Source organism: Thamnophis sirtalis, unplaced genomic scaffold (genome assembly GCF_051295495.1).
Source record: "Thamnophis sirtalis isolate CommonGarterSnake01/CBP01778 unplaced genomic scaffold, rThaSir2_p1.2 scaffold_8, whole genome shotgun sequence".
Classification (NCBI taxonomy): Eukaryota; Metazoa; Chordata; class Lepidosauria; order Squamata; family Natricidae; genus Thamnophis; species Thamnophis sirtalis.
The window spans coordinates 30,367,403-30,391,762 of record NW_028261388.1 but is presented as its reverse complement, the minus strand read 5'-3'; the positions used below and the strand labels follow the sequence as shown (position 1 = coordinate 30,391,762).

Below are 24,360 nucleotides of genomic sequence, written 5' to 3'. Positions count from 1 at the left end.
CGCGCACACACAGACAAAAAAAATTACTTACAAATTACATTAATTTTGAATTCCTCCCCCTCCCTCTGACCCACATACCTTTTCCAGCTGTTTCACAATCATAGAGGATTTCAACTCTGCTCCTTGCCTGCCATCATGAAAATGTAAAAATATAAAAGGAAAAAGGCAAGAGCTGCCTGAGGTCAGGCTGGGTTAGCTGCTGCCAGAGTCCCCAATGGATGACTCTGCTTAACTGTTTAAAAAAGCCTCTAAAAAAGCGCCCTCTACAGGAGGATGCAAGAGAACCACATGCCTCATCTACATAAGGAGTTTTTCAGCTTTTAACCCTTGCTTAACTCTGCTCCAGTGATCATAAAGTCAGACTAAATGAGGCACGTGGTTCTCCCGCCTCCTCCTGTTGAGGGCATTTTTTTAGAGGCTTTTTTAAACAGTTAAGCACTAAGCAGAGTCATCCACTGTGACTCTGGCAGCAACTACCTCAGCCTTTTTCCTTTTACATTTTTTTTTTCTTTTCATGATGACAGTGGTGAGGCTCTGCCTCCCCTGACTGCACGTTACTACATGTGTGTGTGTGTTGATTTTTGAAAAATAGGACAAAAATAGGCTTTATTATAACAAAGAAAACATGCCATTATGTTGTAGCTTTTGTCCCGCATAATGCAGGTTCCCCTTGTTTTTGTACTGTGTTTTCCTAATTTTGGGAGCAATGCTACAAATGCATAATGCAAAAATAGTTTGTTTTTAAGTAGGCTTGCTGCAAAGCCTGATGCTGATTTGGGCTGAAAAGATTGAGAGGCTTAAGGTCATCCAGCTGGCTGCTGTGCCTAAGAAAGAACCTGAATTGCCCAACTCCTAGTCCAGCATCTTGACTGCTACACCCTGCTGCCCCTTAAAACCTATTTTTGTGGAAATTCTTTATACATTGATATATTTTTGGTATATGACTCCAGAAAAATTATTAGAACATATAAAGATACTTCAAATTCATGTTTTCCTATTTCTTGGATCCGAAATAAAAACTTTTAATTATGTCTATTTCTGTCTCTTCAGAGACAAAAGTTTCCAAATGTAGTCTTTTTAGTATTACCATGATAGTGAAACTAAAAACAAATAAATCTCTTCCAGTTAAGTAAATGGGAAAAAGGTAGATGAAATATAAAAGCACATGAAAATAAATGCACATTGGTCCAAAAATTATAATCTTTACTATCATTAAAATATTCATTAAATCATTTAGAACATATTTAGATCAATATTTAAATGTATATTTATTTAAATAATACAACTTAACACTTACAACACTAGATCATTGTACATAGCAAAATTAACAAACATGAGGTTCATATATAACAAAAGCAAATTAGCTACTCACATGGGAATGGGGTGACCATTGCAATGCCTGTACTGGTCCTGGAACACTAATGAATCCAATAGGATCATATTTGTCTTCAACAGTAAAGAAGAAAACAGTTTTATCTTTGCTCTGAAATAGAAAAACTTGATTGTTAGTAAAATCATGCATTGAATATTTTGCATATGTCCAAGACCAATCATTAGTCATTTTTCTTTGCAACAGAGGGTCATCAGAAATGTACCTCCATTATCTTAGCAAACTGCAAAGTAATACATGTGAACTCATTGCTTCCCTCAAATTCGTTCCAGGTCAAACTTTGTAATCACCTGAATTCCACTACAAAATCAACATAGCTTAGGTCTAAGGCTACAGGTCCTACTTTAGAACTTGATCATAAAGCAAAAATACCAAGTCCTATTTTTCCCTGCATGCTTTCTCATGTGGCTTATTAACAAGTATTCACAGAAAAGTCAATACATACCCCTGTGGCTAGTATTTCCCCATTACGTTCATAAGCCAAAGCTGTAACTACAGACACATGAGGTTTAAAAGCCTGTTTCAGACGCAAGGCCGCATCTCCTGTATTTTCCCGTCCAGCAATGACAGGTAGTCCTTTGGGATTATAAAGTTCAATTATGCGAACAATGCCATCCTGGAAACCTACAGCAATTATACCTCCTTTGGGATTCACCTTAGAAAAAAAATGTTTGCATTAATAAGGTACTTTGAGAAAACATCTCCTAAATCTGTGAAAATTTATGATACATAAAGTAGTTGATACGAATAAAGAACAATTTAACCAAATTGTGATTGACATTTTATTTCCAAAACGTAATATTATATTGAAATATAATGTGAAATACAAAATCTACTCTGCAGAAATACAAATCAAACTACTCAAACAACTCAAATGGCTGTCTAACCTCTGTTTGAAATACATTGAGATAATTGGTTCTATTATCAAATTGCTCTTACTGTCATTATTTTCCTACTTGTAGTCTCATTTCAACTATTTAAGTGTGTTTAAACCTTTTCCTTTTTTCCTGTTTTCCTTCAATTTTTTTTCCTTTAAGCACTGCTATAAATACTATTCATTGCAAAGATATGAAGGTTTTCCTCAGGTAGTTATACAAACATCCAACAGTACTGCAGGTCACAGTTGTGATGCTTCTATGTTGGTCTTCATTTTTGCTTCTTCAAACACTATCCTTTTTTCTTTTCAAAAATATATTCTCTTTCAAATCTTCGTATACAGGTAGTCCGGTGGTGGGTTGCAGGCAGTACCCCCCAGTAGGGTGTACCGGTGCCTGCCTGGAGCACTAGGTACCGTTCCGGTATGGTGCTCCGGAGGGCCCACCCGCCCGCCCAAGTTCCTTACCTGTATTTGAGCTCTTTGGTGCTTCTGCGCACGTGCACGGAGTGCACGGCGCCTGCGCAATGCTCCGCCAAGCAGCTGAAGCATCGCGAAGGCTCGCAGAGGTGTCGCAAGAGGTAAGGATGCATGCGTGTGCTGCACACATTCATGTAGTGGACACTGGGTCCTACTGAGGTAGTCCTACACTCCTGATTATAATTGGGCCTGGAATCTTGATCATCAAGTGAAGTAGTCATTCAGCAAGCCACCAAGTGACCACTTTGCTCATTGACTGCAATCCCATCTCTCCCAGTTATGGTTCCCAAGTAACTCTGCAGGTAGCGGAATGGTAGAGAGAGGGCCCAGACCTTTGGGATGGTGGGTTGAGGAAAGGGCTTGGGCTCCAACCACACACAGGAGGCCAGGCCCTCTTCTCCCAACACCAGAGAACAATTTTATGGAACTCGCATGCTGGAGGAACAGATTTCAATTGCAGCAAAATCACTAATAAACAACATTGTTCTGGAAGGCTCAAAATGCTGGCTTTTGCTAGCATTTTCTCTATGAAGGAATGGAAATGATGGTGTTTTCCAGAACACTAGCATTTGGAAAGACTCAGAATGCTGTAATTCAGTAGCATTTTCCCTTCTGGAGGGATGGAAACATGGCATTCGCTAAAACACTAGAAAATGCTAGCAATCTGAAAGACTCAGAATACCAGCAAAAGCCGTCTTTCAGAAGGCTCAGAATGATGGGATTCACTAGCATTTTCCCTTCCTGAGTGGTGGATACATGGCTAACAAAGGCTAACAAAGACCAGCATAGCAATAGCAGTAGCAATAGCAGTTAGACTTATATACCGCTTCATAGGGCTTTCAGCCCTCTCTAAGTGGTTTACAGAGTCAGCATATTGCCCCCACAGTCTAGGTCCTCATTTCACCCACCTCGGAAGGATGGAAGGCTGAGTCAACCTTGAGCCGGTGAGATTTGAACCGCTGAACTGCAGATAACAGTCAGCTGAAGTGGCCTGCACTGTGCCACCTCGGCTCGGCACCTCGGCTTTCAGCATTCTGAAAGGCCCATAAGGATGGCATTTGCCAATGTTTTTGTCAGATTTGAGGTTCATTCTTTACCATGCGGGAGGATTTCCAACTTTCTTTATAGCAATTACAAGTAAATTTGTCATCTACTCTTTCTGTTTAAGATTATATCATTTTCCTTCTTCTAACATTTCTCCTTTTTAATCATGAAATCCATAAATTATCAGGTTTTTTCCATTTTCAGGAAAAACTCTAAGTGTTTCCTAATAAAAATACTCAGTTTCACATCTTCCGAAAGTCTATACATTTCTCCAAAATCAAGGTACCAATAGTTTCTAGATCCAGATAATGAGAACATGATTTGGAGAAAAAACAAGCAGTCTCTTCCTAATTTTATTCAGCCCCATTGTTATAAATAATTGATATTTGACAATTTATACCAATCAGATTTAATCCACTTATTCTTTTTTTCTGTGCGTTCTTACCACTGTTGGAGCCCAGGTAAGTGCTGTTCCCCCCTGTTTAAATTTCATATCAGCCAATTGAACCTTGCCAATGTAATCATAAATACGCACTGAACCTGTGTTAGATAGTTGACAGATCAAGAAAAGAAAAAGGAAAGATCACAATGAAATTTGAATTATTTATTATCTATACATACAGTAAATCTATATGCTGTCCTCAGTTACTAAAATAATTCTAGTTGTGTTAAATATTAGGAGTAAAACAATAATAGAATGAACAAATACAATAGTAATACATAGTAGCACTAAGTTTAGTACTTATATAATTAGTAAGGAGAACCTGTTTGGTGTAGTAATTAAGGCATCAGACTAGAAACGAGGGGGGGGGGAGTTGTGATTTTCAATCCTACCTTAGGGACAAAGATAACTGAGTGACCTTGGGCCAGTCTCTATCTTTGGCCCTAGAAAGGAGGCAATGGCAGAACACTCTTGCTAACAAAACTATAGGGACTTGTCCAAGCTGTCCTTTATGAAACTACATCTAATTGAGGGAAGCATCTATTGGGGTACCTCAAAGTTCTGTCTTAGGCCCAATATTCTTCAACATCTTTGTAAATGATTTGGATAAGGGAACAGAAGGAGAACTCATCAATATAGACTCAAGATATGGAAGGATTTTGACAGACTTGAACACTGGGCCTTATTCACCAAAATGCAATTCAGTGGTGTTAACAGTAAGATTACACTGAGGCAAGAAAAAACAAATGCACATGTATGGAGTAGGTGATACCCAGCTCAACAGTTATGACTGTGAGAGGAATCCAAGTGTCCTAGTGGACAACCACTGAAGTATGAGCCAGCAGTGTGCTGCAGCTGCCAAAAAAATCTATGTAGTACTAGGCTGAATCAACAAGGTTAGTATCAAGATCACATTAAGTGTTGGTGCCAGTGTATACAGTTTTCGTAAGACCAGAATTAGAATACTGTTTCCAGTTCTGATCATCATAATATAAAAAAGATGTTGATGCCAGAAAGAGTGCAAAAAAGAAGAACAAATATGGTAAGCAGCATGGAGGTTAAATCATACAATGAACAGTTGTGGGAACCAGCTATGTTTAGTCCTAACAAAGAGAAGGACTGGGGTGACATGATAGCAATCTTCCTATATTTGAGAGGCTGACACAGAGAAGAGGGGATCAACCTATTCTTCAAGGCATCTTAGGGTAGGAGAATGAGTAATGGGTAGAAGATTGTTAAAGAGCGATCCGACATAGAAGTAAGGAGAAATTTCCTGACATTGAGAACAACTAATCAGTGCTTCCAGAAGCAGTGGGTGCTTCATCACTGGACGTTTTCAAAAAGAGACTCAACAACCATTGGCCAAAATGGTATGTGCTCTCCTGTTGGGCAGGGGGTTGTACTAGAAGACCCCCAAGGTCCTTTCCAACCCTATAATTCTATGTTATAAAACAAAATTAGAAGGAGAAAGGTATACTTACGGTCAAGAGCAGTAGTTGCTATGATATATGTAACTGGAGATACAGTTATGGCTTCTATCTTTCCAGAATGAAAAGTAAACAGGCATTCTGGATCACGTGTCTATAATGGAATGAATTAAAAAGGCCTTTAAAGGGTTATTGATAAAACGATTTAACAAGGTACATGTATTCTCTTTCAATCATTTTGGTCTCCTAACACCGTGATGGTGAACCTATGGCATGCGTGCCCAAAGTGGCACACGAAGCCATGTCGCCTGGTACCCACAGCCTTGCCTGTTTGTCTTCCAAGTTTCTGGCACGCATGCGTACGTGACAATCAGCTGTCCTTTGCGCGTGCACAGTGCCAAAAACCAGTGTGCACATGCACGCCGGCCAGTTGATCGTCGGGCAAGCATGCGCGCTAGAACCCAGAAGTTCATCTTTTCCAGAGCAGGGTCCTGACGAGTGTGTGCAATGTTTCTGCGCAACCTTTTTGGCACTCGGTGCCGAAAAGGTTCGTAATCACTGTCCTAACACATCTGTAATTCTAACCTTAACCCTTATTTTTAGTAATTAGTATAAAAGTTGGTTTGTAATGTAATTTCCCTCCAAGTTTTATTACATACAAACACTGCAAGAATTAGGATGAGATGTTCTCAAGAATTATATATTTCCCATATCCTGAATCTACTGTAATGTAGAATCTTAACTTATTTTCATCTAGTAGATTAAATGCTGAGCCAGAAACCAGGAAACCCTAAGTTCTAGTCGTCCCTTAAGCATGGAAGCCAGTTGGATGGCTTTAGATGGGTTATTTCTCTCAGCCCAACTCATCTGTTAGGGCTGTTGTATAAAAAAATAGGATAACACATGTACTGTGCATATGTGGTTATACTGTCTTTTATAATTATACAGCTATACAGTCTTTTAAACATATACTATTTATCTTGGGCCTGTCACTCTTTCTCAGCACAACCCACGTCACAGGGTTGTAGTTTTGGGGAAAACAGTAGGAGGAAGGAGTATTAGATATGTTCACTGCCTACGTTATTTATAAAAATAACAAAGGATATAAATAAAACTAACAAATAAATAAAAATAAATACATTACTTATTTTATCTTAACTCTAACTGTAGGCTTGATTAATTTCTTCATATACCCAGAAACATGTTCTATTAAATAGGTTTCTATATTTAAAAATGTCTTTCTGATTTAATATCTCATAAATTATTATTGTTATTAAATTACACATTGCATATAATTATTGCAATTGGAGCTTTGGCAGGATTGATATTTCTTCTAAACTTTTAAAGAAAAATATCCATCAATTGTAAAATATTTTATCTGTTATTATTTACATCTTACCTTTCTACCTACAGGAACTTAAGAATTTATATTAATGTTATAATATAAAGAACCCTGATTTTCTTTTATTTTTGTCCTTTTCATTACAGAGTGTAATATAATGGCTTGAGAGGGCATATCTTTAAATTTGGTATTTCTAACTTCTATTACTTTTTTCTATTTTCCATTTTTATAATATAAATATAAAATACCGTCGCTTAAAATTACTAGTGGCTTTAAATATGCTTTAAAATAACACTAGTTACAAATGATACTGCAAAAGTAATTTTATTTATTCATCACATATATCACATAATGGAAGGATACAGCAGAAAAAGGAAATATGAAGTAAAACTTACGACATTCGAGAAACTTAAATCAAGCTTCCATATAGCACCATTGAAATCCTAAAGAAGCATAATTATAATAGTACTTGGTTATTATTCCATTTTTTCTCTTAAAAGCATAGCTCTGATTTTGAAAAAAATAACTGCAAGTTTGTTATTTGTATACATTAACTATATTATATATGTTAAATGTTGTCCAAGGCTATTTTTCTTCACTCAATGAGGCTTAGAAGTCTAGGTAAGCCAAAAGGTTGGACACCCGTAATTTAAAAGCTTTTTTAAAGTTATAAAAGTGAGGGTAAAATATCTTGTCTTATACAATTTCACCTGTTCATTCCAGTTAAATATTTCTTTATTAAAAGGAATATGAAGATACAGAATATAGAACCATCTAACATTTATCATACCGATGCCATGGTAGAACTGTGCATTTTAATACCAAAGGAAGTATTGCTTTTAATCTGCATAAATCTGACAGTGCAAGTCAGTGGAGTTTGTAGAACCTGACTTATGATTGTGTGAACAAAGCAATTGGGAGTAAAAAGCTAGTGATATTTCAATTGATACTAAAAAAAATTCTTCCCTTTGGCATTCTTGACATCATCAGTACTGAATTGTCTGTTCACTAATTATTAGAAAACCTCTCACCTGAGCATACCAATATGGTTCTCCCCGTTCATGAATTTTCATCATAAAATTCAGACTGACATTTTTGCCTACTAAAAGTTCATTTATGTGTTCCATCTCTACAAGTCCAGTATCATCCACAACATCAGCTGTGTCTATTGTTTCAAAATCCCAAACCTTCACAAAAGATTTTGAGGAAAAAGGAGATTGTTATTGTTTTCAAATGCTAAAGCATCATGACAGAACAATCTCAGAAAAGTGATAGTTCAAAAGGACTTTTTGGATATGAAAAACTGCAGATATAAGATAAGCAAGCAATCAGACAAATAAATAAACAGATGTTATTCATATGTCCCAATTAACAATGGTTGAGACCACCAGAAGAGCAAGAGCCAGAACTTTGTAGGAGGAGGAGGAGGAGGAGGAGGAGGAGGAGGAGGAGGAGGAGGAGGAGGAGGAGGAGGAGGAGGAGGAGGAGGAGGAGGAGGAGGAGGAGGAGGAGGTGGAGCTTTTCTCATGGTACTGTCTGAAAAATAAATCCCTCTAGAGCAGGGGTGTCAAACTCAAGGCCTGGGAGACAGCCCACGGGGTGCTTAGATCTGGCCCACAGGGCTGCCTTGGAAGCAGCAAAGGACCGGCCTACAGGCAGCCCTCCTGAGCTCCATTTTCACTTCCAGAAGGTTGCAGGAAGCCATCACAGCCAAAAACGGAGCTCGGGAGCCTGTTTTTGCTAGCAAAATGCTCATGCCACCACAGGCACCCCAACACGAGTGAGGTTGAACTGGCCACACCCACCCTGCCCCCCCCAAGGTCAAACATAATCCTGATGTGCCCCTCAATGAAATTGAGTTTGACAATCCTGCTCTAGAGCTATTTATATTTCAAGAGAGGCTATTAGGACAGTAACAAAAAAGTTAATATGTTTAGCCTTAATATACTAATAAGAACATTTGAGATATCATATTTGTCAGGATATTGGCAAAAAAAAATGAGATCTGTCACTTCCCCCTCACCCTAATCCTTACTGCAAAGAATCTTTTCTGTGGTGGCATTTACCCTGTAAAATACTTTTCTGAAAGATTAAAGTTATTAATTCCTAGGTATGAGTTTAATGAACAGTATTTCTATAGAATTTATTAGCAAACAGCACTCTCTATAACCGCTTCTGAACAGAATAGTATTTATAGAATATAAATGTAGAATAGTAAATTTATTAAATTTATATAGCTGCCTGATGATTCCTGCTTTAAAATTATAAATAAGCTTGAGTACAAGATATTTTTGCAGTTTTAGTACACTTATTTTGAAAAAAAACACATCTTACCCTGATGTATCCATCTGTTCCAACAGTGAACACTTCTCCTTCATCCAGAATTAACTGACTAATAGGACCACTATGACAATTTTTATGGCCAGGTCGGCAGAGTTCCACTTTTATGAGTCCACCTTCCCAAAGAAGCAAATTACCCCATTCTGAACCTGAAAGTACCTGGAGTACAATAAAACAATATTAATTAGTATCATAAATCCAGATGTGTTTCCCAGTAGGGACGTTGTAAAAAACGTAATACTTGCTATTACTGAAGCAAGTATTTTTTAAAATAATTTTCCTATAAAAAGGACTTCTGTCTTTGTGTGCTAGAAAAATTCTAAGAAAACTTTGTATTGATGAAGAGTGTATCTGGCAATTTGGCAAAGCACCACAGACATGTTCTGTTATATGACATTAATAGTTGACATCAGCCATGATGCAAACAGCTGCCAAATGTATCAAAGACCTTGGATATTCCCAGTGGACGTTTTTCAATTTCCCCCCATGATTTGCCCACTCCATATCATAAGACAACCTGCTTTTCCCACATTTTAGAATATATTTATTGGGTTTCAGTTGCTACATTTCCCCAAAAGTATTGTTAATAGCATTCTTCCCCTCAGATTTGAAGGTCAGAAGGGAAATATAGCTGGAAATATAAACAAAAGAACATCCTACTTCACAAGTATTAGAATTTTATAATATGATTTGTCAAATACATTGCTCTAAAGAAGGATATATGGGAAACCCCAATGAGGAAATTTGGTTCATGGATAAGAGGTAACCTGTATCTGCTCGGCAATTTTATGTTATAGGGGAGAAATAATACCTGCAGTAATACTAATCTCCACCCTAATGACCTGAGATTTTTTTTTTAAAATATATACTTTTATTGATAATAATAAAAAACTTTACATTTCACATTTTTTCCATACATGCCTCTACCACATGAATAACAGATCGGTGACACTATCCAACTGAAATCAATAGTCAATACATTATATACAGGGCGGGGCATAACCTTTTCCTAGGGGGTCACAGCAACACTTGTAATAACAACACAAATAATTCATACACCATTCGAAAGCCCATCAAAAACTGAGTTTATTGACACGATTTAATAGTCAGTATGACCACCATTAGCCCTTCGAACAGCATTCAAACGAGGTGGATAAGAACACAACAAATCTTCAAACAGTTCCGTTCGATTTTCCAGATTTTCCAGAGGGCGGGGCATAACCTTTTCCTAGGGGGTCACAGCAAGATCGACAGCAGTTTACAACTTCCGCGACACCTCATTTTAAAGCCCATAAAAAACTGAATTGAATGAGCTATTAAATGTTAAATTTGTTTCGGTTGAAACTTTGAGAATGAATTTGGAAACTGTGTTGAAAAATCTGGAAAATCGAACGGAACTGTTTGAAGATTTGTTGTGTTCTTATCCACCTCGTTTGAATGCTGTTCGAAGGGCTAATGGTGGTCATACTGACTATTAAATCGTGTCAATAAACTCAGTTTTTGATGGACTTTCGAATGGTGTATGAATTATTTGTGTTGTTATTACAAGTGTTGCTGTGACCCCCTAGGAAAAGGTTATGCCCCGCCCTGTACATTCTATGGCCTGAGATTTTTATCTGAGTTTCTTCTCCAGATGTTTCTACCTTCAGAGATGGAACAGGTGCTGATGAACGTGACAAGAAGATTTTCTATTTTAGAGATCTAGAAAGAATTCTTTCAGCTAGGTAGCCTTACTAGGCAATCTAGTTTTCATTTCAAAGAAAGTTACTCTATTATGGCTGATGTACTGGAATGCTATTACTTGGTGTCATTTTTAGTGCAAAATTGTCAGCATTGAAAGCCAGCATACTGTAGAAATATAGGGCTATATCCAACAATGCATTATCACATCAGAAAATGCATTCATTCAGTCATGCAAGATATTGTACATCATGCAGTGTGGAGTCAATCCTCATTACCATTTCTGTGATATTGAATATAGTTCAGCCCTTGCTTTGGAAAGCAGTAGTAAATGGGAGGAAGTTAACAATAAAATACTGCAACATGAGTATGCCATCTGCAGGCAACATAATTTCTGACTGAAGTTCACTAGGTTTTAGGTGGTAAATTTTCGAAATAAATAAAAATGACTCCTCACCCAAATGTTACTTTATAGAACTATTTAAAAATCACATTGTTTAAGTCTAACTTTTAGCAATGCCAGAAAACAAAAATATATTTCTTCACTTCAATCTGGATTCCAAGGGATTCATCATGTCGAAAAGTTTAAGAAAGAAAATGCTTCTCACCTTACCATCTGGCAGCTCCACATATCCTTCAATATCTGTCAGTGATGTCTTTCCAAATCTACCTAATGCCCCTTGTAATTTCAAGCCAGTAAAAGTGAGAGCCATTCTCCAAAACCTGGATAAAACAACCATGAAAATTATGTTAGAATTAGTACTTCCAGTAGAATTATGTCAGCCTTTTTGTAGCACCAAAATAATTGTAAAGATAGATCATTGTTTACAAAACAACCTTAACTCTTCTACACACTTCTATACAGTTGTGAGGAATGATTAAAAAAAATAATTTTTAGTCAACCACTGTACCATTTCAGCCAAATCAATAAATGCGCTTATGACTAAATATGATTTCCTCAAAATCTGATTTGGGAAAACAATCCAAAGTTTTAAACAACTAGATAGCTTTATTTTTCCAAATTATTGTTAAAGATAGGGTGCCTAGGATCAGACTAACAAAAAAACAGAATTAATTAAATACTAAAAAAAAAACCGAGTGAAAAAAAAGCTTAAGAATGGACTTTTACTACTATAAGATATCTATCTATCTATCTATCTAGCTAGCTAGCTAGCTAGCTATCTAATTCATTGCATATGTTTGTCATCAATCAATGGGAATTAAGAGCATTTTCATTTATGTCTTATATGTTAGTGTTGGTTATGCTAAGAACAAAGAGTAAACATCACTGTCTATCCTAGTTACTGCAAATTATACAGCAACAAAATAACTCAACTGCCAATTTTCACAACTTACAATTTCTAAGAAAATTAAAAACTAAAAAAAGCTAAGCAATGTGGCATTTTGCATTCTTGGTTACCAACAAAAAGTAAGCAACAAAGAATTTGTCAAAATTCTTTTCAGTTCCTTTTTTGCTTTTTTTGTTTGGGTGACTTTGAAAGAGCTGCAAGGGAACATTTTATTTACACTACATGAAGCTCAGGGTTAGAAAAAGATTGAGGCAAAAGCTCTTTGGCATGGGACACACTATCTCACACTAAACCAAAACCTAGCTTCACTCAACTCTCCAATAGGACTTAAGTCAGAAAAACAAAGACAAGTGGAGATGTTTTCAAAATGGATCAATTTTTTATTTGTCTTGTATGCTGCCCATATGGCCTAGAGATGACTCTGGGCAGCTTATTGCAATGTCTTTATGGACTTAAATACTTTATATTTCTTTAAACTATAGTTTATCATCTTTCTGTGATTCAGTGTTTTATATACACAATACTGCTATTAACATATCTACACAATTTTTAAAAAAATCAGGAAACAGCCCACTATATTCTATGCACAAAATTTAATCCAATGCTGATGCTGCCCTTTGAGTATCTGCACAAAACCAAATGGGTGTTCAGTTATCTTTAAAAACTTGGCAGATTAACAGTTAGTTAGCTACGCTCCTGCTACAGAGAAAGCACCACAACAATGATTGTGCAAAGTTTTCTTGGGTGGGTGGACTAAGGCTTCCAATTAACAAGCATTCCTGCTTTGTGTTTCTTCTGGGTTTCCCACTTCCTGGAAATAATTATGTTGCATTTTAATTTCCTTGCAGCACTTTATTTCTCTTCTTGTCAATGAAAAGAAAGCTGTTCCCTGGCTTTTTTCTCACCCCATCCCCTGAAAAAAACTAATACGATAAGAAAAAAGCAAGGACTAAAGTGAGATACTCTTTTGCTGATTAAAGAAATATTAGATGCTGTTAGGTGGTTGGTGGGGTAGCTTGGGGTAACAGTAGCAGTGCCCGAAGTATTATCATTGTAGGGGGACAAAGCCTACAGTGGCTGAATCAGGCTCGTATCATTTCCTCTATAGATACCTTTCTGGTAATCTATTTTTAAAAAATGGGTAGTTTGCTTACTTGATGTGGCCTGAACCAGAAGTAGTAAGTTGTTCCTCATTTTCAGGAGAAAACGTGACTTTATAAACATCTTGTGAAAATGCTTTTGATCTCAATATAATCTTTTCTTGTTTCCAGTCCCAGACTGTCAATGTATAGTCCGGGCTACCCCCTACAGTGGCTATCAGGGTGCCAGAACGGTTAAAGTCAGCAAATGCATATGACTGTTCTGTTCCACCTGGAAATAAAGCAAAACAATCAGTTTCTCATCATAATGTGTGTGATCATGAAAACATACCCATTTACCAGTCGTATCAGCCATTAGGTTTGATAAGTGGCACATACAATCTTGAAATAAGAATTTTAAAAATATAAATAAACCAAAAAAAATGGAAAATAATCACTTGCTTTCAAAGCATGTATGTGTGTACAGGGTGTGGTTGAGTGTGCGGTAGGAATTAAAAGTACCTATTTTTAATAGGATGTGCAAATGATCTGATGAGATAATGCTAGTGGGAAAAGATACCCCTGGTTCTGCTCCTTGATGCTATAAAACAAATACAGTAGAATCTCTGGTCAAACCATAATTTGTTCCATAACTTTGGTCACAAACCAATTTGGTTGTGACCCTAACCTAATTTTGGAAATTTGGTGCTTACAAAAAAAAATGGCGTGGAAGGGGAAATCGGCCCGCGGGAGGGGGGGACTATGAATTTTTTGGTCGGAACCCGATTTGGTCACGGTCAGAAGCGTTCATGATCAGAGGTTCTATCGTCACTTGAAAGCTTGGCATGTCCTAGTTATGTCCTACACTTTCTTCTCAGAATTAGCATTCAAAGAATATCCAACAGAATTCTAATTTAAATGAAAAGTTAGGAGAAGAACTTTCAATTAACTGTTGGCTTGTTTGGAGTTCTTGTCAGCTAGCCATGATTTTTCCCAAATAATCTAGTTAATTCCAATCCTCTTCCCCCTACACCCATCTCCCCAATCAATTTTTTCTAGCAATGGAGAATACTCAGATCTTTACTAAATTTTGAGTGTTGGGGGAGTACCCCATGAGGATTTACTTTCTGAGCTTTCTCTGTAGGTCTAGGAAACGTTGATTCCAGCCCAGAGGTGTTGCCATTTTTAATACAGAAAGTTCAGCACTTTGAAAATGAGTTCACTATTAGTACATAAAACTGAATATAAATTATGTGGCATGATATATTTTATGTTCAGTTCTAAATATCAATGTAATTGTAAAATACATTGATTTAAGCAAATAAAAATAAATGCAATAACTTCTAGAAGATGCTACAGAGCATGATTTGTCAGTTGCGAAAAGTCAGATGTACCATTTGTATATTTTAAAATTTAAATTACACTAGAAAAATGAAGTGAAATGAAGTAAAATACACACAGTCTCTCTGTTTTTGGTTAAATAGTAACTCAAATAACAAAAATATACTTTGAAAGCAGGAGACACCTTCTTAATTTATTACCATGTTTTCAATATTTAGGTTTTTTTTACCCAATCTCCATTTCTTTTTCTTTTATTTTTAATTTTTTAATTGAAATTATGTTCTTTGCCTTTAAACAAAATATGGGTGCTCTTTTCAAAAGAGCATATATTTATTCAAGAAATTAAAATATAATATTGCTTTCAGTTCTAAAACAGTTTATTCTTCTGTATTATTTCAAACTGTGAAAGTTATTATATTTTAACCTACCTCGTAATATTCTGTATGGTTTTAAAGAAGGATATTCATAGATAACCATGTTGGGCTTCCAACCTTTTTCTCCTACTGCAAAATGAGTTCTGTCTGGGTGTGCCTAATTGAAGATATTTTTCATTTAATCATAATCTTCTTGCAATCTGAAAGGGTCCCATATTTGGCTTACATAAAACAATAAAATTAGCAAAATCAAACTGTTCCTTTATTCTTTCAGTAACCAATATAACCCTGAACTACCATTAAGCACAAACCTTTTCCCTTCAGGAATTGCAGACTCAAAGACAAAGAAAAATTTGGCTTTCTACTGTTCCTCATTCTAAAATAGGTTCTAAATTAAGAAATGGATTTTAAATATTAGCAGTATTTAGAAATAGAAATGGTCCTTATTATCCACAGCATTGCACATCCATGATTGGTTTAGAGAGATCAAACATCAGTATACACATTTTAAAAAATCCATGGTTTTGGCCTTATTTTTGTTACTTAATACACATACAAAATAAGATTTTGTACAAATGGGATTTTAAGGGATAGGATTATATCATCTGTGCACACATTAGACCTACTCCACACTATGTGTTTTTTCACAATCTTGGTGGAGGGGTTTCATGATCATGCCTGTGAATGCTAGTGACAATAGCAAACAGCGACCCAATTAAGCAGTCCCTAGAGGAAGACAGTGAAAAAGAAGGCAGCATGAGCTATGCATGTAGCAAGGAAATTCCTTCATTGATTGTTGAGCAAGTCAGGACAAAGGTGACTGGCTACCACAAGGAAACCTCAGAGCCTTGTGATTGAGTTGACTCAACACTAATTTGCTGCACTGTAATGAAGAGCAGGAGCAAACACAAATACTTTTACAGACCATCACTATGGAAATAAGAGGGGAAATGTGTGTGAGTGTTGTTTTATGCTGGAATGGAATCTCTATGAATAATGAGAACCAGTGGTCCATTTTCTCAGAGCTTTTCTCTAAAACCAATTCTTGTTAAGTTTTCAACAACTGTTTTATTTTATCTTATTTCTACAATATTGTATAATTAGAGAGTAAGTTTGGTTATAGTGGTTAAGACACCAACACTCAGCTGAATGATCTTGGGACAGTGACTCTTTCTCAGCCCTAGCTTTTTACTTCCTAGTTAGTAGATAGTTAAGGAACCACTTTGGTGAGCACATTAACAGGAATAGGAAAGGAGCCTCAACTGCGTGGTCTCCCAGGTAATGCTGATATCATCAGCTAATCCTTTCAACACAGAAGTTCTTCCGACACGAACACAAGGGGGGGGAGGGGGGAGAACAAAATGCAATTTTCCAAAACTGTGCCACAGTATTCAAATTGATATAACAAGGTCAGGAGTTATAACGAATGTACATTTACAACAAACTTACAACAATCCACTTAACTAAAGTTACTATGTATCTTTATTCTCAAAAAGCTTAGGAAAAAAATTTATGCTGACTAAAACCATCCAAAATTTGTTTGAATGAAATAAACCGTTGGAAATACCCATTTTATCTTTAAAAAGATTTTGTTTTACTACGTTACTACATGGAAATTACCCAGACAACAGAATTGGGTTCTCTGTTCTTTATACTCCTAAGAACTTCTCCAACAGAAAAATAAATAATAAATGGAGTTGAGAACTGATGTGACTTTTGAATGAGATGTTTACAGATGTCAATTACATATGGAAGATTATATTGAAATATGATAAATGTTTATTGAAACCGTTGAGTAAAACTCTGCCTATACATACATGCATGAAACACTACTATATGCTTTTCCTGTTTTTTCTCTTTGTTCTGTTAAACAAAAGCAACAAATATAAAGGGTAGCAAAACCCATTAAAAATTCTGCATATTTTTCTGCCAAAAAGAATTTAACCAAAAAATCTTTAAGATATATGTCATACCGTGATTACACCAATCCCTCCACCACCTGTGCTTCGAAGGTATCTCTGGTAGTTCGATTTCATATCCAGGAGAACTAATTGACTGCCAGCTATGTAGAGGAGAATCTGACTATCCAAGATCTGGAGGTTTGCTCGTCTAGTGCAGTCATATCCAAAAGAATGTCTGAGGAATGCATGCTAAGGAAATAAATGATGATGGGACCCTATTGCAAATCTTTATTGCATTTCAATAATAAATGTACCATTAATGAAAAACAGTAATATATTATGCAGAATGAAAAGACAGCATGATGTGCTGATTAATAGACTAGATTAGGACAGGGAAATTCCAAGAAGTAACTCATTGTAATCTGGAAAAATCACTTGGTAAGTTTCAGTTAGTTAGTCATTTTAGCTCAGCCTGCAGTATAGGATTGTTGTAGTTGGAAAAAGTGGTGTAAAGGAATCCTGTGTCCTAGAGTAGGGGTTGGCAAACTTAAACATTCAAAGAGCCATTTGGACTCGTTTCCCACAGAAAAGAAAACACTGGGAGCCACAAAGGTCCTAACCAGAAGCCCCCTGTTCAGTTCTGGAGCTGACCGGAGGTTCAGTTCCCTCACCACAGAGTCTTCTCCTTAGCGCGGCATACTTTTTCCTCTACCTGTCATAACCAAAAGTCCTATCAATTGTGGAGACAACTGGAAAACCTTCCCCTTGCCATAGTGTCTTCTCCTGGCACACTGTGTTCCCCCCTCCCCACCAGAAGGTCCTCTCAAAATTGTGGCGCCAACCAGTGACAGAGCCGCAGCAGAGGGAGAAAAGAGCCACATGCGGCTCCAGAGCCGCAGTTTGCTGACCCCTGTCCTAGAGGCATAGCATTTGAGTGGACCATTGAGTCTAATCCAGTTACTGACTGCAGGAATCCAAAGTAAATCATCTCCCAAACAATTACTTAGTCTCCACCTAAATTCATCCAATGAAGAGGACTTCAATGCTTCTCTTGGTAATTGTTCCATCACTGAAATGCTGCTAGTTTTTTTTAAATGCTGCTAGTTTTTTTTCTTAGTTGAAATCTTTCATTCTTATCTTTAAGTACTTTCAAACCACAGGAAATAGGTTTTGCTGATTCAGATATCTAAAGGGCATTGTACACATATTTGAACATGCTCCCTCAGTAATGTTTTCTCAAAGCTAATAATTCAAAATTACTTCTCTTCCTCTGTAGGGTTTAGATTTTAGTTCTCTAATAATTCTTATTGCCCTTGGTTGAATCTGTTCACTTTAACTGAATACTTCTTAAAAGTGCTGTACTCAGAATTGCACAAAGTGCACAAGCAAATGTAAGCAATTTGTTCCACTCTATACTGCTTTGTCAGTCTTAACTTAATTTAACCACCAGTTTTTTCAAAACAAAACCAATATCTTATTTACAAAATCTGTAACTCATTCCACCATTAATATATTGAATGTATTATTTCCAATGCTGTTTTTAAAAGCAAATACATTTGTTTCTTACTTTGGTTTATGATAGGAAACCAAATCCTAAATACATGGATCCCTGGCAAAAATGGATACTTAAGAGAGAGCAGGTTCACCGGTATTCCAGAATCTGGAGTTATATATGGATTTGAGCACAGTTCTTCATAGTTATAATAGAAATTTTCAGAGATCTTCTTCTCTACTACTACTTTTTTCTTCTTCTTCACTGGTTCTGGAGGTTTTTCTGGTTCTGGTGGTGGTTCTTCTTCTTCTTCTGAATTTCAAAAATGCCATCATAAAAACAATATATATTGCTAAGAAAGAAACATTCATTTTGAAAATCATTACGGTGAACTCCTCAAATCTGTCTGTGCTTATTATTTGCTTACAAATGTTTAATTACCAACTAGGTACCACCATCATTGTTACTGAGTATTTTTCTGGAGAGGATCCAGAAGCCAGAACTGCTGGCTAGACAGGGATTAGCATCAGACAATCAATCAAGCAGAAAACAATTTCCCAATCAAGAAACTCCCAAAGAGAAAAACCACATCACCATCAACATTGGCAGGGTAAGCTACTGTATATAAACAAGGCGCAAACCCCACACTTAGTAACACTGATGTTACCTTAGCTGGGCAATGAAAAGTGTGCAAGCAAAAACCAAGCTCAGACATCATCAAGGACTCCACTGTTCAACTCTGAGCTACATACGTATTATTTTCTATTGGACCAAATCTAGTCTCAGGTGCCTGGAGCAGAGATCACTGGAATAAAGGGAAACCCTAAGATAATTTTGCAGTATCAACAACAATGGATTTGAATTTCATTGAAATATTAGTCTGGACTACAAGAGACAATGTCTAATGTTCATAAATTTTCAAAAGAAAGAAACAAATGATGAGATCACATAACATTAAGAATTAATTGATAAGCAGAGTGCAATATAAAAATACACTTTTGAAGTCCACAGCTTGCTAACAACACATACCTTCACTTGCAATGCTTCCCACATCCTCATATTCATCTTCAGCTAACTTTTCTCCTCCTTCTCCTTCTGGAGTTGATTTAGTTTCTACAAATAAGAAAATTATGTATAGGTACAGTACAGCATATATTAACACACACAAATATACACATGCATGCAGCGATTTTTCACTCACCTTTCAGCCCAAAGGAGGTTCTAAAGTCCCTTACATTGGAAAATATCAAACAATGCATGCAAAAGAGTAAAACAATTTTCACATGCAGAAAAGCATGACTGACAAATATTTTTTAAAAACATAGAAAAGGCTCAGTGTACTTATAGTCATTCAATGACTCCTCAGTAAGTACTGGTTTGCTTTTTTTAGAAAAAAATATTCTACCAACCAAAGTGCCATTGCAGAAAAAATTCTGTCACAGACTTAGAGTAATACAACTTCCCTTGGTAGAGGGTCATAGGAATAGGAATGTTAAAATGGTTTATCTGTTTCGCTGTGGGGGGGGGGATCTATACCTAATGGGACCTACTCAATGCACATCTGAGAGCAAGACAGATAAAAAACAATGTACAACATGATCCTAATATAGGCTGTCTAGGATACATACTGAGTTGAAAAATAAAAATCTGGCTAAATTTGTCTTTAAAAATTATTTGTGCCTCAGCTTTTCCATCCAAAGACAACCTGTAGCAATTGGTACCACATTCCAAATATATACTGACTAAAATAAACAATGTTGCAACTATGTTTTTATAAACTGAGGAATAATTTGAGAAATCTGGTAGCCTTCAATCTATTCAAACCCACCACAAAACATATTCACAAAAACTACAAATAGTCCTTGATTTATGACAGTAATTGGGATTAGAATTTTCACTGCTCAGCACCATGGTTGCAAAGTGTGACCATATTGCTTAGTGATGGCAATCGCTGCAATTCTGACTGTTGTAACTAATTGAATCCCTCAGTTGGTATCACTGTTAACGAGGCGACCTCCCGCTGGCTCCCCATGTCCATGTATGTGAGGAAGTTGGCAGGAAGTGGTTAAGTCTCAGGCAGCTTGTAATCAGGCTAGCAGGCAATAAGTAGCTGCTATTATGGGAGGGAGGGTGCGAGGGGATACATGAGGATGAGAGAGAATCACAGCAAAGATTGAGAAGGATGCACAAAGGTGAGGTGGTGTGTGAAGGTGGAAGGAAGAATGGCAAAGATTAAGGGGTATGAAGGAGGTTCAAGTGTTGAGAGTGCATGGGGTGCACTGGGGTGTGGAAGGATGCGAGTACAGCGTGGTTCAGACAGAGTTCAAGGGAGTGCGCAAGAGTGTGAAGGAGGCACAATGAGGCTCACGGAAGTGCACAAATGTAAATAGGCTAGGAAAAGATTTGCAGGTGGGGGAGACTTATCAGGCAACTTGTGATCTTCCCTGCCAGTTTCCCCATTGACTTTCTGGGGAAGCTAGGACTGAAAGGTTGTAAATTGCAATTATGTGATTGTGAGTTGCTGCAACTAGTTGTGACTTGAGGATGCTAGGACAGCCTGATCTCCGAGGACCGATCATACCCAACATTCATTCAGTGCCATTGAACTTTGAATAGTCACTGAGTGAATGATCTTATACTGAAGACTAACTGTGGAGCAAAAAAGTCAACAGATTCTTATTACTGAATTAGTAGATAAAATGATAGCAATATATAGTTTAGCTTTTTGGATTTTGCTAAGATTAAATAGACTTACAAGATAAAGCAAATTTAAACTAGCAGCTCTGTTATCATCACCTATTTACAAATGATTCCTAAAGTACAGCAATTATTGCATATTTCTATCTGTGGTATATCTTTATTTTAGTAGACATGTTACTTGAAATGACACTTCCTATAATTGGTTAGCAACACTCACCAGCTGATGCTTCTTTGCTCTCTTCCTGCTGTTCTGCTACAGTTGGTGCCTCTTCTGATTTTTCACTTTTTTCTATAATATCACAAAGATTTAAATATGCCTTTAATAGGGCACATTTTAATCATCTAATCCAGGGGTGTCAAACTCATGTATTGCAACTTTTCCCCCCTTCGCTAAAATGGTGCGGGGGGACAGCATGTGAGGCATCTGGCCTGCGGGCCGCAAATTTGACACCCCTGATCTAATCCACAAATTCTACATTTAACTGTCCAAATTGTTCTATGGTCCATAGAAAATAATGTATATTTTACTATATGCATTATTAGTTGTATTAACAGAACTTTTAAAAATCAGTTTTCAATCAAGTTGAAGGATTTCATGGAACATTTCTGACAACAAAATCATTAATGTAGTTAGAACCTTTATTCATATTACATATTTAGAAATATACATATATATATATATTATATATATGTGTGTGTGTGTGTGTGTGTGTGTGTGTGTGTGTTTTATTTGTGCTGATAAATAAATAAAGGGAGACTAGTATAGATCTATTTCAAGCTATTTAGCTCTCATCAGCTAGCCATATATATAATCATCCTTACTTTCAAATACAGAAATAGAACATTAACACATTTGCAATAACAATTTATGTATTTTTTTAATCACATTGTGGTTGTAGAGCATAACATGAATTTACACATATTCACTGTTTTACTGATTGTTAAAAACTCATAGCTTCGTACTTGAAATTCCATGAAACCCACAAACAAATTTTGAGACCGAAGTTCTATAGAATTAAAGAAATGGTTAAATCGACGTAGTATTTCTTGCACAAAGTTTGTCAGACATAGAAAACATTTGAAGACATGGAAAATTATTGGGGAAAACATTATGGTTTTTAAAGAGTTTCCACAAAGAACTCTTTATAAGCTAGGTTATCAGCCCTCCTTCCATTTGAGTTTCAGAACTGGTCATGATACCAAGTCACATTGATCACATTAGTAGATGATCTCTGGCAGAAGCAGGATGGGTACTTCTCTTTGAACTCTCAAATAGTTTTTGATACTAACAATCATGGTATCCTTCTGAACCATTTTCAAGGGTTGGGAATGGACAGTACTAGGCTGTGGCTAGTTTTCTTCCTTCCTCCAAGGAAGGTTCTGTTCAGTCTTGCCTTGGTTTTCAGGGTGTAGTAGGACTTAGTATTCTCCCCACTTCTGTTAACATCTATCTGAAGCCACTAGGTAAGGTCATCCACCAGCCCAGGGTGAGATATAATCAATGTGCTGATGTTACCTAATTTTGCATTTGCAACCCAGGTCGCCCAAGTGTTGCAATAGATATTGGTGTTTTAAGGCTAGGGTGAAGGTGTTAAGATATCCATCTCTTTTGTCGATGGGGCTTTGCATCACAAATAGAAACAGTACACAGTTTGGGAGTCTTCCTCAACTCACAGCTCTTATTTGAGATTGATAATGGATTTTGAAGCTACACCTTTGCGTAGCTTTTCACTGTGTGCCAGTTGCACTCCTTCTGAGATAGAAGGATCTTCTGTCACTCAGACCTTAGTCACTTCATAGATGAATTATTGCAATGCACTCAACAGAGGGTTGCCCTTAAAGAGTTGGTGCAAAATGCAGCAATGTTGGCAGGTATGAATGTTTCTTGATCTGCTTATTACACATCTGTTCTGTGAGCTGAATTAGGGGCAATAGGTTTTTAGGTTCATTTCAGGGTGTTGGTGGTTACCTATAAAGCACTCCATGACATGGACCAGATTATTTAAAGGACCACCAGTAATGTCTGCCCATCTCATCAGATCCAGGAGGAGGAGAGATCCCAATTATTAAAGAGTACCTCCTCACCAGGAAGAGGTCCTTTTCTGTCACTGTTCCTGCCCTGTGAAATATTACCCTTATATATCAGATCGGCCTTATACATGACCCTAAAGACATAGTTGTGATCCCAGATTTGGGGGCTAGAATGTCCATTGGATCCTACAAAACTGCTTTATTAAAATACTTGTATCTGTACTGATGCTTTAAAAAAAAAAGATCTCAGCTGCAATTACAGTGTCTATTTTTTGGCTGGTTTTTAAAAATCATTAGTTTCTCAGAGTCATTCATTTGAAATGAGCATCCATATAAATTGACTGAATGAATAAATCAATTCCATTGTGTTCCAGCTGCAATTGACCTGTTGCTTGTCAGCAGAAGAGTAAGTATCCAGTATCTCAGTGAGCTAGGGAATTAATTTGAGTGATTAATCATATTTAAAATAAAAACTGCAATTTTCCTTTTCAATGAAAAGGTACTGAATTGCATTTTCTTCCATTAAATTGCCACTCATATATCCACTAAAAAGTAAAGCGAAAATACTAAATGTTGTATTTAGCAAAAGTAAAAAACAGGAAGAAATGTTGTTAAAGCTATGTTGCGTTTTATAGCAAATCTGAGAAATATGCTTATTTCTGGATTCTGCATCCCCTTCCCCAAAGGGAGCAAAGAGTCGCCAATGGAATTTACTTGATCATGTTTTAACATTCTCCCTCTTTTCAATTTGAAGACGTGATTTCCACAAAGTACTCCAATGACTGAACCTATTTATTATTTCAATAAATGAATTTGCCTGCTTTTACTCTACTCTACTAATAAGCAGCTAATAATAATAATAATAATCATAAGTTACTAATAAGCTCATTGCTATGAGAAAGGGATGGTTTCGGGGGTGGGGCACTTCAAGGTCAAGGGAAGTCAATTCCAAGTTTAACGTCTTGCGTGGACAAAGCGGGAAAATTACCTTTTGCATCATCGCCCTCTTGTTCCCCACTCGGCTCCATTGTAGGTTGACACTGGTTGCTGAGCAACGAAAGACAGGCGCCCGAAGATATCTGGGAAATGGAGTTTCAAAATTGCGCGTGCTTA

The 24,360-nt window shown here is 36.7% G+C and overlaps 1 protein-coding gene across 3 annotated transcripts in view; it reads right to left on the bottom strand.

Moving 5' to 3' along the window:
- The window catches only part of CFAP44 (cilia and flagella associated protein 44), a 56,486-nt gene extending 32,126 nt beyond the window's left edge, over positions 1 to 24,360 (bottom strand). For all 3 annotated transcript variants that reach the window (XM_087721347.1, XM_087721348.1, XM_087721349.1), the window contains exons 1-15: positions 24,236 to 24,360; positions 21,434 to 21,505; positions 19,546 to 19,629; positions 18,651 to 18,828; positions 17,097 to 17,259; positions 15,178 to 15,280; positions 13,484 to 13,700; positions 11,628 to 11,742; positions 9,334 to 9,498; positions 8,031 to 8,186; positions 7,395 to 7,442; positions 5,712 to 5,811; positions 4,234 to 4,328; positions 1,836 to 2,045; positions 1,373 to 1,483 (exon numbers count right to left, since the gene is read on the bottom strand). In XM_087721347.1, the coding sequence (XP_087577473.1) occupies positions 1,373 to 1,483; positions 1,836 to 2,045; positions 4,234 to 4,328; positions 5,712 to 5,811; positions 7,395 to 7,442; positions 8,031 to 8,186; positions 9,334 to 9,498; positions 11,628 to 11,742; positions 13,484 to 13,700; positions 15,178 to 15,280; positions 17,097 to 17,259; positions 18,651 to 18,828; positions 19,546 to 19,629; positions 21,434 to 21,505; positions 24,236 to 24,275 (1,857 nt within the window). In that variant the 5' untranslated portion in view covers positions 24,276 to 24,360. The remainder of the gene's footprint in view (positions 1 to 1,372; positions 1,484 to 1,835; positions 2,046 to 4,233; positions 4,329 to 5,711; positions 5,812 to 7,394; positions 7,443 to 8,030; positions 8,187 to 9,333; positions 9,499 to 11,627; positions 11,743 to 13,483; positions 13,701 to 15,177; positions 15,281 to 17,096; positions 17,260 to 18,650; positions 18,829 to 19,545; positions 19,630 to 21,433; positions 21,506 to 24,235) is intronic.